General features: G+C 41.7%; 1 protein-coding gene across 1 annotated transcript in view; it reads right to left on the reverse strand.

Moving 5' to 3' along the window:
• Positions 1-1,665: 1,665 nt before the first annotated feature.
• The window catches only part of LOC103708196 (synaptotagmin-5), a 43,351-nt gene continuing 29,851 nt past the window's right edge, over positions 1,666-15,165 (reverse strand). The window contains exon 11 of the mRNA XM_039123302.1: positions 1,666-2,279. Within this exon, the coding sequence (XP_038979230.1) occupies positions 1,941-2,279 (339 nt within the window). The 3' untranslated portion in view covers positions 1,666-1,940. The remainder of the gene's footprint in view (positions 2,280-15,165) is intronic.

Consider the following 15,165-nt stretch of genomic DNA (forward strand, 5'->3'; position numbering starts at 1 on the left):
TAAACGTAGGAGTGACATTGGGCTGAATCGGATCAAGTTTGAGTCAGCTGTCAAGTGCATAATCTCTTGGAGGCAGATCCAAGAGATAAATAACTAAATCAGCTAACTGATTTATTTTAATATCTACTAATTTCTAATTAAGATGCCAATTATATATCTTTAAAATAAAAATAAGATGGGACTAATAAAAAAACAATCTAGATGTTTGGATGATGGCAGAGAAAAAAAAAAGAAAGGCAAAACTAAATAAATTTTGATGGACTCTCTATTCCATATTTTCAAATTTTCTCGATGTCGGTTGATATAAAAATATTGAATATCAATCCTAATGATTTGACTTTGAATCTCACCCCTATCTAATTTTAGACCAAGTTCTTCACCTCAATTCTCGAAAATTAATTAATCAATTAAAATAGTGAACTAAATTAATCAATTAAAATAGTGAACTAAACTATGTTGGTCAAGTCTCGATTACTAAAAATATTCACTTAAACCTATTTATTTAGGCAAGTTCGAGCAAAAGGGTGAGGTTGGATCGGGTTGAGAATTTATAAAGAGTCTATGATTCATTTTACACATATTTGACAGAGCTTGCTTTTGAAAGTTATGCATCAAAATGCAACTGGGTACTTTTTAAGCGCTAACATAATCTATAAATATTCCATGATAAGATACACCAAGGATTTTTATTTCAAATTATTATCCTAATTTGATTCTATTAATTAGGTTTAATCTTTTTTTCCTTCAATTGCACAAAACAAGTCTTGGTCCAACATAATAGCACAACCTACTGGTTGGATTCGGTCAATTTGGAGTCTAATCCAACAGTAATCCCAACCTAAGATAAGCCTAACTTTTTCACACAAGCTATACAACCTATCGGATTTCCATATTTACAGTGCGACTCACATGGTTTGTTGTTATCCTTTTGGGCATAAGGTGATAGTCAAACAAAGCATGAAGTGTTAAGTTTCTCATTTATTCCTTATCAGAGTATTCTTTATATATTCTCGTGCTATTGGCACGGTGAGGAGCACTAAGGAGAACAGCAGAACAACGAACGGAGCAATAGACAAAGTAAAATAGGAGATATTGTGACTACTAAACATGATTTATTTTTATCAGGATTTCTTCTCACATTTCAGCGTGTTGAACCTAGATACCATCAGTTTCTCTGGAGACTGAAAACTTGGGCTGGATTAAGAGTCCATACATTGACACTACATGCTTCATTTCGGAAAGAGGCCTACAAATATAGTTTGAGTTCACCAGTTTAGGTTAGACTGTCAAGCCAAGACCCCTCATACCTTTAACTACTTTGTTATGAGAAAATTTTCTCCGATTCATGTGTCATCTCAGAACAACTATATATGAAGGTTTTAGACAATGTTTTCTGCTGTTCCAACGGATCCCACCAAAACTGTTATTGGCCACGAGCTCCAATAACTGAGACAAAGACTCCATCCCAGTCTCCCAATAGACGATTCAGCCGAGTCGCCACGAGCTCCAACAGGAGCACTTAAGCCATAGGGTTAAGAATTACAATCTAAAATATTTTAACAAATCCAAAATCAAAAAAGTCAGTCAGCTGGTGCGTCGAATGCTTGATGAATGGAACGTATATTTGTTGGAATGCAGAACAGACTACTTTTTTGCACTGAAGTCTGAAAACTGAAGCAACAAAGATGCCTGCATGCTTGCACATTCTATAAAGCATTTTTCTCTCTCTTTTCTATCAGAGCTTGTCTTGAAGGATGGATCTAACTGACATAAATCTCTTGCACCATCAAATAGTTCACATCAGAATGTAACCCCAATAACGAAAAGAAAAAAAAAATCCACTTAAGCATTGTTACTGCTCTATCAACATACTTTGGCGCACAACATACAAATGGAGAAAGACAAACAATGAACCAGTCAAGAAGTGGTAGTCGCCTGGCTTAGCTTTCATTTCGTTCTCCCTGACCTGCTGGGGTGCTGCTACCGTTCTTCTTAGCACTGCTAAACTGGTTTGTCACAGTTCTACCCATGAACTTTCCAGCTTTGCTCAGACCACTGCCCACAGCACCAAATCCGCTTCCTACCAGACCAACACCAGCTCCAACACCCGTACCCACCAGCCCGACCCCAGACCCAACCAAGGATGCGGCTCCACCAAGTGCATCCATCGTGCTCCCAATCAGACCAGCTTCCTTCATTTTCCTCCTTTCCTCCAAAAGTTTCTTCTCTTGTTCTAGAGCCTGGAGCTGTTCCTCCTTTGTGAATGGATGATACTTCACCTGGAAGGCTCACAACAATTAGACATCAAAAAATATTCAAAGAGACATAAGCAGGCATAAAAACTGCTAAATTGAACAGAATGCTCGTGGTCTTGTACATGGGATCAAATTCCATTTAGTTCATTGCAAATCGCTTGAACTCTGGCCTTATCTTCCATTAAAAGAAGAATAAAGATTTATCAGGGTAGAATAACAGAGAATCTAGCAAAAGTTTGCAGAGATAGACAAACAAAGATACAGAATCAAATAAATGCTTTTGCATGCTGCAATAGGAAACTACATATAATGACACCCCCCCCCCCTCTCTCTCTCTCTCGCCGTGTCTATGTTTGGTGTCTGCTTCCAGATTCTTTACCTCAGCAACATTCATTTGATTGGGACCTTTGAATGGAAGAACATAAACAATATGGTTTACAGAACATACTGCCATGTTGTCATAGAGTGAGTGTTTTCCATACCCAAATACCCGCGTGGCGCCCCGGCATGCCACACACCAAGGCCAACCATCTTGAGTCCTTCCCTCAAACATAAATATAAATGCGCAACAATCCAGCTATGCAGCCAGGAACGCACCTCTATGCCCTTGACCGACACCTTTGTCGAATTGAACACATGCAAAGCAACCCGACCCCTCAGGTCAATCATGCGCACCTCCGTGACATAGCATAGACTTCCTAAGAGTGCTCCACAGCCAGGTACCTCTATGTCGATTCCATGGTTTTGCCTCACAAGCCTAATAGCGTTCACCCAAATATCTTGATATCCAGCAAAGTAATTGTAATAACCCCAAAATTTTTTTTTTATATAAAAAGGGATAGAATAGTCCTTTAAAATTAATATAAGGGGTAAAATTGGGAGGAATCAAAAGATAATGGCATAGTTGTAGATAAGTTGAAGTGGTAAGGGTAAAATTGGAAAGGAATCAAAAGTTAATGGCATAACAGTAGATATGTTGAAGTGTTAGGGGCAAAATGGAAATTTAATAATATTAAAAAAAGGGTGAATAGTATCTTGATGTGATTTAATTGGAGGGTTTGAGCTGGCTCACGGGAGTGAAACAGAGAGGAGAGGGGGAGGATTCTCAGACGACACAGAGAGAAAGAAAAAGAGAAGAAGAAGAAGAAAAAGAAGAAGGAAGAGGGATTCGAGGTGGAAGGGAGTCCCGGTTGCACTTCCAGCTGAAGGGAAAAACGTAGATCTCCTTCCCCTCTACGCAAAGACCTCGATTTCCAAAAAGAAAAAGGTAAATATCCGTCCCTATCTAGTCTTTTGATGACATTAGGCTATACAAAGGGTGGATATAGTCTAGAGGGGTCGGATAAGGGTTGTAGAGGTGGTTAAAAGAGGAAGAATCGGATTTTAACAAATTTTTCCGGCACTACGGAAAAACTGTGTCGAAGTCCCAACTTCGGCGAATTATTTAGGGGGTCAAACGGCCTCCGATGATGATGCATGTTATCTCTTTGGAATCCTCTGTGAGTGTAGAATGTTAGGTAAAAATTTCATCAATTTTGGAGTCCTGAAAGTGGATCAAAACCGGGATGAAGTAACCCACTGTCAGTTCGGGTTACTGTTCATCCGGGTGGAAAATAGGGGATTTCATGCTATAATAGAGTATTAAGCCTAGATCAAGCTAAAAGGGACCTTGTACTCATGCAAAGGAGTCCCTAATACACATAAATGGTGAGTTAATTAATTAAAAAGGAAAAAAAGAAAGAAAAGAAAAGATTCAGGGAACAGGGGAGTTGAATCAATTAAAGTTCCCTATGTTATAATTGGCACGTAGATTATAGCCCTTGATACAAGACTAAATGTATTGTAAATGCATGTCACAGTTGGGCAAGAAGCTAGAAAACAAGAGGAAGAAGTTCCCCACTGCCTGCTGTAGATTTTTGGAGGCGTATCAGGGCTGTGCCGGATTGACAGGTGAGTGGGAGTCATGTACTTTGCACCATGAGCATCCTTAATTCATTTTCATGAATGTCGCCAAGTGTGAATTGATTCCACTTGAGCATATTGATTGATATTGTAGTAGATTCCTCTATAATCTTGATTCTCTATGCTTGATTATTCTGTACATGCATTTGAGGGAACATTGAGAGGAATTACGAGAGGTTGATGAGTAATCAAATTGATTCCGAATTGTGAAATGATTTCTTTTGTAAATTGATTTCATTTCCTCTATTTTAAAGATTTGTAGAGCCTTTTTAGTGGTATATTGAGTTGTATTGCACTTCCTTGACCCTCACTTCTAACCCTGATGTTAGTTTATGATTGGGTCATGATCAAGTGAGTGGTAGTCTTGATTATACTCCTTTTTAGTAGAGTATTGGGAGGGTGCATTATGGCATTTATGCATGGCTTGGCAGTATCTGCAGGACACCTATAGTCGATGGGGGTTGAACATCGGCCTTTGTGCACATAGTAGCCTTCTGGGTGGGCGGAGCCCAGTCCCTTCCTAGGGGGGGACACGGCCCTAGGCGTAGGATCGGCCGGTCCTACGACTTATATTCTGCTTGCCGCCGGGCATAGTAAGACCCCGCGAGGTGCAGTATGGCTTTCCGCGGATGTAGAATTCCCGCGAGGTGCCGTTTAGTATGTAGATGTGAGATGGATTTCTGTTCTGGATACTGGCCGGCATTTATATGATCAGTGTGGTGTCTTATCCTGCATATGCATGTGACAGTAGGGAGTTGTTGCTGGTTCGCCTGGGGCGTAAAACCCACCTCCCGATAGCTGTCTAGCATTTATGTTATCGGTATGGTGTCTTATCCTGCATATGCATGTGACAGTAGGGAGTTGTTGCTGGTTCGCCTGGGGCGTAAAACCCACCTCCCGACAGCTGTCTAGCATTTATGTTATCGGTATGGTGTCTTATCCTGCATATGCATGTGACAGTAGGGAGTTGTTGCTGGTTCGCCTGGGGCGTAAAACCCACCTCCCGACAGCTGTCTAGTGATGATTTACATATTGGTGTGGTGTCATATTCGATGTATGCATATGGCAGTAGAGAGTTGTTGCTGGTTCGCCTGGGGCGTAAAACCCACCTCCCGATAGCTGTCTTGTTGATGATTCAGCCTATTGACACCTGATTTATATGATTCAGTACTATGACATGTTGAGCATATTTATGAGTAGCATATATGTTGACTTGATTATTCCATATATGCTTCAGATGAGTTGATATTGATTGTGGTGATATTGATGACTTACTCCATATTCTCTATGTTGAGATCATGTTCATCTTATTATTGATCTTGAGATTTCACCTCGAGCCATGATTATATCTGGTCTCATGTGCATAGTACTCTCTACTCCACTCACTGAGTATTTATATACTCACTCCCCAGTTTGGTGTTTTTGATTGCAGGACAGGTATTGTATAGAGAGGAGCAGGATTAATGGTTGCCTGCTAGCTGTGCCGCTCCATAGTATAGTATAGTATAATGTAGATAGAGGTTTATCCCCTTTTGGTGTATTATAAACCTTCTATTGTATATAGTGTATAGTTACAGTCATAGATCCTGTTGTGGATATGGGTTTGACCATGGATGGAATGGGAACCAGATTTTTATACAGATGAGTTATATGCCTGAGATAATGTATTAATATATATTGTCCAGGTTCATTATGTGACGGATTATGTGATTGCTGCTCTGACAGGTAGTGTGTTGTATGTATTGAGATAATCCTGACAGGTCACTATAGGAAAAGTGATCATTTTGTGCATGCATCATGCCAAATTTTTCAAGATTTATTGATGATTGATAGGTAGTAGGGTTCTACGCGGTGGCTGGTGGCCTTATGCCTACCCGCACCCTAGGACCGTCGCGGCGGCCCGCCGGGAACGGGGCGGGGGTCGTGACAAAGCTTGGTATCAGAGCAAAGGTTAAACAAGAGTCCTGTCAGAGCAATAGGATGAGTCAGGATTAAGTATAGGATTATACTATGGAGCATAGGATTTTTCTGTATGTTATTTTATGAGTTATTTACAACTCAGTAAAATATATCATGACTCAGTGTGTAACGACCATCCTCTCTTTTTGACTTTTTTAGAGAGATATAAAGAATACCTCCAAGGAGAGGACCTGCTCGTCCTGGAAGGAGGATGGAGCGAGATATAGCATTGGATGCGGGTTCTGCACATGTCGAGCCCCAAAGAGAAAAACCTCCTCCTGCTGATAGACGGAGGGTTGATGATCAAGGAGATGTAGGAAGTAGAGATGCATTGATGGAACAGTTACTGGCGGAGAATCAGGCTCTGAGGGAGCAGATTGCTCGGGGGAAATCTCCTGCCCCGTCAGTAGTATCCATCCCACCTCCTGTACCTGTGCCAAGAAGTTTGGCCAGGCGGGCTCTAGATGATGAGGGGATTACTGTACAGGAATTTCTGAGACTCAGAACCTCGGAGTTTAAGGGGATAGTATAAAAGCGAAGTATGTGTATCCTACCTGTGTGGTAGAGATAGAAGGTAAAACACTTCTAATTGATTTGATTTCCAATACCACACCGAGCAGAATATGAAAAGCAGATACACTCACCCCTTTGAGTAATCAGGTGATTTACTCTTTTAAATTCGAGGACGAATTTTATATAAGGGGGGGAGGATGTAATAACCCCAAAATTTTTTTTTTATATAAAAAGGGATAGAATAGTCCTTTAAAATTAATATAAGGGGTAAAATTGGGAGGAATCAAAAGATAATGGCATAGTTGTAGATAAGTTGAAGTGGTAAGGGTAAAATTGGAAAGGAATCAAAAGTTAATGGCATAACAGTAGATATGTTGAAGTGTTAGGGGCAAAATGGAAATTTAATAATATTAAAAAAAGGGTGAATAGTATCTTGATGTGATTTAATTGGAGGGTTTGAGCTGGCTCACGGGAGTGAAACAGAGAGGAGAGGGGGAGGATTCTCAGACGACACAGAGAGAAAGAAAAAGAGAAGAAGAAGAAGAAAAAGAAGAAGGAAGAGGGATTCGAGGTGGAAGGGAGTCCCGGTTGCACTTCCAGCTGAAGGGAAAAACGTAGATCTCCTTCCCCTCTACGCAAAGACCTCGATTTCCAAAAAGAAAAAGGTAAATATCCGTCCCTATCTAGTCTTTTGATGACATTAGGCTATACAAAGGGTGGATATAGTCTAGAGGGGTCGGATAAGGGTTGTAGAGGTGGTTAAAAGAGGAAGAATCGGATTTTAACAAATTTTTCCGGCACTACGGAAAAACTGTGTCGAAGTCCCAACTTCGGCGAATTATTTAGGGGGTCAAACGGCCTCCGATGATGATGCATGTTATCTCTTTGGAATCCTCTGTGAGTGTAGAATGTTAGGTAAAAATTTCATCAATTTTGGAGTCCTGAAAGTGGATCAAAACCGGGATGAAGTAACCCACTGTCAGTTCGGGTTACTGTTCATCCGGGTGGAAAATAGGGGATTTCATGCTATAATAGAGTATTAAGCCTAGATCAAGCTAAAAGGGACCTTGTACTCATGCAAAGGAGTCCCTAATACACATAAATGGTGAGTTAATTAATTAAAAAGGAAAAAAAGAAAGAAAAGAAAAGATTCAGGGAACAGGGGAGTTGAATCAATTAAAGTTCCCTATGTTATAATTGGCACGTAGATTATAGCCCTTGATACAAGACTAAATGTATTGTAAATGCATGTCACAGTTGGGCAAGAAGCTAGAAAACAAGAGGAAGAAGTTCCCCACTGCCTGCTGTAGATTTTTGGAGGCGTATCAGGGCTGTGCCGGATTGACAGGTGAGTGGGAGTCATGTACTTTGCACCATGAGCATCCTTAATTCATTTTCATGAATGTCGCCAAGTGTGAATTGATTCCACTTGAGCATATTGATTGATATTGTAGTAGATTCCTCTATAATCTTGATTCTCTATGCTTGATTATTCTGTACATGCATTTGAGGGAACATTGAGAGGAATTACGAGAGGTTGATGAGTAATCAAATTGATTCCGAATTGTGAAATGATTTCTTTTGTAAATTGATTTCATTTCCTCTATTTTAAAGATTTGTAGAGCCTTTTTAGTGGTATATTGAGTTGTATTGCACTTCCTTGACCCTCACTTCTAACCCTGATGTTAGTTTATGATTGGGTCATGATCAAGTGAGTGGTAGTCTTGATTATACTCCTTTTTAGTAGAGTATTGGGAGGGTGCATTATGGCATTTATGCATGGCTTGGCAGTATCTGCAGGACACCTATAGTCGATGGGGGTTGAACATCGGCCTTTGTGCACATAGTAGCCTTCTGGGTGGGCGGAGCCCAGTCCCTTCCTAGGGGGGGACACGGCCCTAGGCGTAGGATCGGCCGGTCCTACGACTTATATTCTGCTTGCCGCCGGGCATAGTAAGACCCCGCGAGGTGCAGTATGGCTTTCCGCGGATGTAGAATTCCCGCGAGGTGCCGTTTAGTATGTAGATGTGAGATGGATTTCTGTTCTGGATACTGGCCGGCATTTATATGATCAGTGTGGTGTCTTATCCTGCATATGCATGTGACAGTAGGGAGTTGTTGCTGGTTCGCCTGGGGCGTAAAACCCACCTCCCGATAGCTGTCTAGCATTTATGTTATCGGTATGGTGTCTTATCCTGCATATGCATGTGACAGTAGGGAGTTGTTGCTGGTTCGCCTGGGGCGTAAAACCCACCTCCCGACAGCTGTCTAGCATTTATGTTATCGGTATGGTGTCTTATCCTGCATATGCATGTGACAGTAGGGAGTTGTTGCTGGTTCGCCTGGGGCGTAAAACCCACCTCCCGACAGCTGTCTAGTGATGATTTACATATTGGTGTGGTGTCATATTCGATGTATGCATATGGCAGTAGAGAGTTGTTGCTGGTTCGCCTGGGGCGTAAAACCCACCTCCCGATAGCTGTCTTGTTGATGATTCAGCCTATTGACACCTGATTTATATGATTCAGTACTATGACATGTTGAGCATATTTATGAGTAGCATATATGTTGACTTGATTATTCCATATATGCTTCAGATGAGTTGATATTGATTGTGGTGATATTGATGACTTACTCCATATTCTCTATGTTGAGATCATGTTCATCTTATTATTGATCTTGAGATTTCACCTCGAGCCATGATTATATCTGGTCTCATGTGCATAGTACTCTCTACTCCACTCACTGAGTATTTATATACTCACTCCCCAGTTTGGTGTTTTTGATTGCAGGACAGGTATTGTATAGAGAGGAGCAGGATTAATGGTTGCCTGCTAGCTGTGCCGCTCCATAGTATAGTATAGTATAATGTAGATAGAGGTTTATCCCCTTTTGGTGTATTATAAACCTTCTATTGTATATAGTGTATAGTTACAGTCATAGATCCTGTTGTGGATATGGGTTTGACCATGGATGGAATGGGAACCAGATTTTTATACAGATGAGTTATATGCCTGAGATAATGTATTAATATATATTGTCCAGGTTCATTATGTGACGGATTATGTGATTGCTGCTCTGACAGGTAGTGTGTTGTATGTATTGAGATAATCCTGACAGGTCACTATAGGAAAAGTGATCATTTTGTGCATGCATCATGCCAAATTTTTCAAGATTTATTGATGATTGATAGGTAGTAGGGTTCTACGCGGTGGCTGGTGGCCTTATGCCTACCCGCACCCTAGGACCGTCGCGGCGGCCCGCCGGGAACGGGGCGGGGGTCGTGACAGTAATCACGTGCTACAACATGTCCACTGTGCCACCAATAAGCAAGCCACCATCCTACCTTCAGGAATACACAAACCACACCCACATGACACAACCATACAAATTCACCCTATGTACGAGGCTTATAGGTAAGCAATCCTCCAATGTTGCTCTATCGAACCACCAAGCCAACACACCCGCAACCTCTAGAAGCCTCATTGACTATACACGTTCGGGCCCTCTCAAGTTCCCCAACTAAGCTCCAGCAGAATCTTTTGTACCATGATCCTGGTCTTGCATCTCAGCATGCCTTCCCATCCATGGCCATGCCGCTGGACAATGTTCACAGCCTCTTTGCATATTGTTGCACACTGCCAAGGTCCTTAAGGTCCATGATCATTGCTCCTAATATTCTCTATCCACGGATTGCTCATAGATCATTGCGCTCTACCATGGCACCGGCATTCAAAATTACCCATGAAGTAAATATTACAGATCAGTAAAATTTTGGCCTGCACCACTTCCTCTCCTCAGCATGATCTGCTTAGTCATCCTTGATCCTTGGCCCATCTCCAAGACACATATTCCAACCAATATTCCATTAAGCCACACTTGTGCTCTACGACCGACCGGCACCCGTAGATTCCCACAAGACATCACACTGCAATGCCCATGAGACTTGCCTATTAGGGTACGCCAAACCCATGCTCAACTAGTCCGCTATAGCCTTTATGCTCCACTATAGAGATCGAGCATGCATAGGTAAGCTCTGATAGCTCCTAAAGATAAAACTTCGTAGAAATCTATGCTATGCAATGTAGTTAGCTTGTCCAACCAATATTGCCTTGGACACCTCTAGTCAGACCATCCAGACGTGGCATTGCATTGCCCCGCAATTGTGCCATGATGGCCCATATACTAGGGGCCTTGGAGGGTCACTAACATGTCTAGAGCACCGTGCCCCTCCTCAATCCATGAGGAATCCTCGAGTATCCAAATAAGTCCTGGTGGTCCGCCACTATGCCAAATATCAAGCATTGTGAGTCCGTCTATCATGCAATTGCCATGCTACACCATGACTAACCATTGCCTCCCAACTAGGAATCCACTCATTCTTCACCTTAGGGTTTCCAAAGTATCAAGCATCCTTGTAACTCCAAGCACACAAAAAATCCTCTGCTGCACTATGCTAAGCCCATGCTAGCACGAATTTGCAACAAGCTTGCAGCTGCAGCCACGACAATATGGAATCTACATTGATGTCTATTGAAATGATCATTCTATATAAACCTATTCACACCATCGAACATTAGTTCCGATGGAAAAAAATCTCGCTGCGCAAGCAAGTGGCAGGTTTGGACTTTGAACCCACTGGGCTTCGACCTAGGTGTTCTGTCCCTATCCCTAGGCTGGGTGGGTGGCTAAAGGGATAGGGTGATTGATTGCCTCCTCTACTCAAAAAATATATAAACCTATTCACCTTTTCATCTAGGCTCTAATTTTTATTATTCTTACTAAATTACCATGACATCAATTCTGCAGCCAAGATAGAAAGTGTCCCATGGATGCTTACAGGAAAATGTTAACATGATAAAAACACACTAAAACTTGTAAAGAAACAATGTCAGAATAACTTAAAGTAGTCACAGAAAGGTCTTAAAAACCACCGTAATGGGAAGGTGCAAGCGGTACAGTACTGTTCCTGCAGAAAATCGGCGTTCGTATGTAGTGGGTTAATACAGGATGCGGTCCCATATCGTGTCAATATCTGGTACAACACTGGTTTTTTAGAAAACCGGTGTGCCCTTCGGTATCCTTTTTAAAACCTCGGTACACCACAAGTTGCTGTCTTTTCAATAGCATAAAAAAATACTGCATCCATGCAGTGACTTGCTAAAGTACTCATATAGGTGGCACCTGAAGTGCTTCCTTAGAGGAAGAAACTGCTCCAAGAATTCATTCTTTTATCCCATTTGAACCAAGACATGTCACTTGCTTATCCTCACAATGGCGGTCATTCATATCCATAAATGTATCTTGTTAGAATGGTTGCAATCGAGTTCAATACCAAAATTTAATTGGTTTGAAAAGAGTAGATGCTCCCAGCATAGTTCATAATTTCAAAATACTGGGTTTGGCTTGTTTCCAGATGGGTAATCCAAACCAGAAATTATCCAAAAAATTATAACTCGAGTGCTATGGAAGAAAGAATACAATGTGGTAATTAAATGCCCTAGAGAGCATACATGCTTCCACTATTGGAGAAGACAAGCTAGGTAGTAACTACATTGCATTCTTAGTGCCTATTGCCTACCCTTACTTTTAGTGTACAACTGTTATTTTCTTGTCCTATTTTATTTTATAGAAAGTGAGGAATTGCTTTAAACATTAAATCTTTCATTCCATCCAACTGTTACTAATGCCTCCGAGTCTATCTTCAATCTAAGTTCAGTATAAATGCTTTACAATCATTAGATGCCATCAGGGTCTACTGAACCGGTTGGAACCGACCGGTTCAAGCTGTATCGTACTGGTACCGGCCAGCACCGGTACAGTATAACCATAAAATTCGGTTTCGACCCCAAAGGGGTCGGAACTGAACGGCTCCTTGCCCGTACCTGTGTGAACAGGTGCGGTTCGCACCGGTACAAACTTGGTACCGATGACACCGGGCCTCGGGCTGACCTTCCTTGGGCCGACGAGGATCACCTATCTTGCTCGTGGTTTTGGCCCCATCTTTGCTCGCGGGAGAAGGGGGAAAAGAGAGGAAGAGAGAGGGAAAGAAAGGAGAGGAAGAGAGTTCAGGAAGGAGAAAAAAGGGAAGGAAAAAAAAGAAAAAAGGACGTCCGCGCGCGGGGCAGCTCGCCTGCACGGGCGCTAGCAGAAAATCGCTCGCGCTCGCATGCGATTCCACGTGCAGGAAACCGCGCCCGCATGTAGTTCCCCGCATGGGGCAGCAGCCCATGCGGCCCTGCGTGGGCATTTAATATCACAAAGTGGCATTTAATGCCACTTTGTGGCTAAAATGCGAACGTGCGTGTGCTTTTTTTTCTTTTCTTTTTTTTTTTACGATTGGCCGGTTCGGTACCGGTCCCTACCGATACGTCAGTTCGGTCGGTTTCGCATATCTTGGATGCCATTAAAGAAATCTACCTTTTCTCTAGTACAACAACAGTGCCAAGCTTTTCCTATGGAATCAACTATGAACACAAGTCTATGAGAAAGCATCAAAAGTAGTAAGACTTTGCAATTGCCTTTCAACCTGACATCAACTCTCCCATACATTATATTATCAGTCCTAGTGAAATGCACTTGGCAGGCATCCAAGAAAGACGGCTAGCTGACACCAAAGAGAGAAAAGGTAGAAAGAGTACTAAGGAAATAAGTAAAAAATATTTTTTTAAAAAAAAGTGGCGGACTCATAAGAATTATTTAATGTTAAGAATAAAAATAGTAGAACTATTTACAATTCTCTAGAATTATATTCTCTTACAAAAGACTATGTTCCTACCAACATTTTAAGTCACAGCTGAAGATAACCCGTTCAGTCCAGTTTCAGCAATATTTGAAGATTTCGGGCAATTTTAAATCTTTACACAAAACTGACTATCATGTCTAGTACTTCCATTAACTATTATGCCTTTAAATGTCATTTTTCCATCCTTTGTTTATTTCCTTAAAGTATGTTGAACCACTAGACTCAATTCTAGGTCATTTTTACTTGTTCAGTCATAAAAATTGGAAAAGGTTATTAACATCATGGAAGTATTTCTCTTCCGTGTGAATTGCTTGCGCTAGTAGCGTTACCCCGTTGGCCCCACTAAGGGTTCCTCTAGACTCAAATGCCTTGTGGCCCAACTGGCCACACTCAAAGCACGGTCCTGTAGCCCAGCAATAGTCCCCAATGTGGAACCTACCACACCTGCCACACTGGGGTCCACTCCACTAAGATCTAGCACTGCAGCTAGAAGTTCCTGTCTCAATCCTGTCTCAAACCTTTGCACCTTGCCTGCCTCATTTTTATCAACTAGAGTAAACCTGGAGAGCTCACTGGGTTTAGCCTCATATTGGGCCACTCCACTTCTTTTTCTGGTCGTTCCGCTCCTCCTTTTCGGCCTAATCCGCTATCTTATCTACTCTTGTTTTAGGCATCTAGATAAGAAATGTCAGTCCCTTGTCCGATTCTATTCAAGAGCTTTCAAATGATGACGATACAGAGAATGAGACAAAGCCTAAAGGGGAGAGCACTTAGACATTTCACTTTGAATACGGGGAAGTCCGCTGGGAGGAATTCCTCCGAGCTGCCGAGGTCTTAATAGAAAGGGGTTGATAGTCCCGTCTGCTAGGCTTTTCCGAACTTCCCTTCGCCTTTCTGACCGTGAAATCCTAGATCAACCTAATAAAGATGATATTTGATGCTTCAGACAAAGTCCTTTTCATAAAATTCCTAGTAGAATAACTCCAAGGTAAAAGGCTCTGCAGCATTCTCATGCTGCTCCTGTGTGGCTTCGCACCATTCATAAGCCTCCGCTGCAACTAAAAAGAAGCTATTAGCACCTTCTCTTCGTCAAAGTGCCTAATTATAACAAAAGCCTTTTCCATCTCCTTCAACGACTTCACTGCATTAGAAGGCTCAGGGAATTCATCGAATGTAGGCACAGCCAACTTCTTGAACTCAGACAGTTCAGATTTGGCTTCGCTATTGACCACCCCCATTTATTTGTTGCCCCAAAACTTGGATGTGCTACTGCAACACCTTGTTAAGCACCTTCACTAAGGGCTCGTTTGGTTCGCGGGAAAAGAAGGGGGGAAAGTATGGTCAATGGGAAAGTAATGAGATGCCTCTTGTTTGGTTGGAGTTTTCAAAGGAGAGAGAAGGGAAAGTTATATTCCCATGGGAATGTGATTCCCACATTTCATGGGAAAGTCTTTCCCATGAGAAACATGGGAAAGTTACTTTCCCATGAGGCGGGAATCACTCCATTTTTACTTTTTCCCAAAAAGTCCCTTCAGCATTAAAGAAGCATTAAAGAGGCATTAAAAACCTAATTTTTATTAAGGGCATAATAGGAATTATATATAACTTTCCTAGGAAAGTGGATCGCCAACCAAACATAAGCACCTTGGAAATTTGTCACTTTCCCATGGTCAACCAAACATGCCAAAAATACTTTCCTAGGCATTCTCTTCCTAGGAATTTGTTTCCCAG

The sequence above is a fragment of the Phoenix dactylifera genome, chromosome 2 (genome assembly GCF_009389715.1).
Source record: "Phoenix dactylifera cultivar Barhee BC4 chromosome 2, palm_55x_up_171113_PBpolish2nd_filt_p, whole genome shotgun sequence".
Taxonomy (NCBI): domain Eukaryota; kingdom Viridiplantae; phylum Streptophyta; class Magnoliopsida; order Arecales; family Arecaceae; genus Phoenix; species Phoenix dactylifera.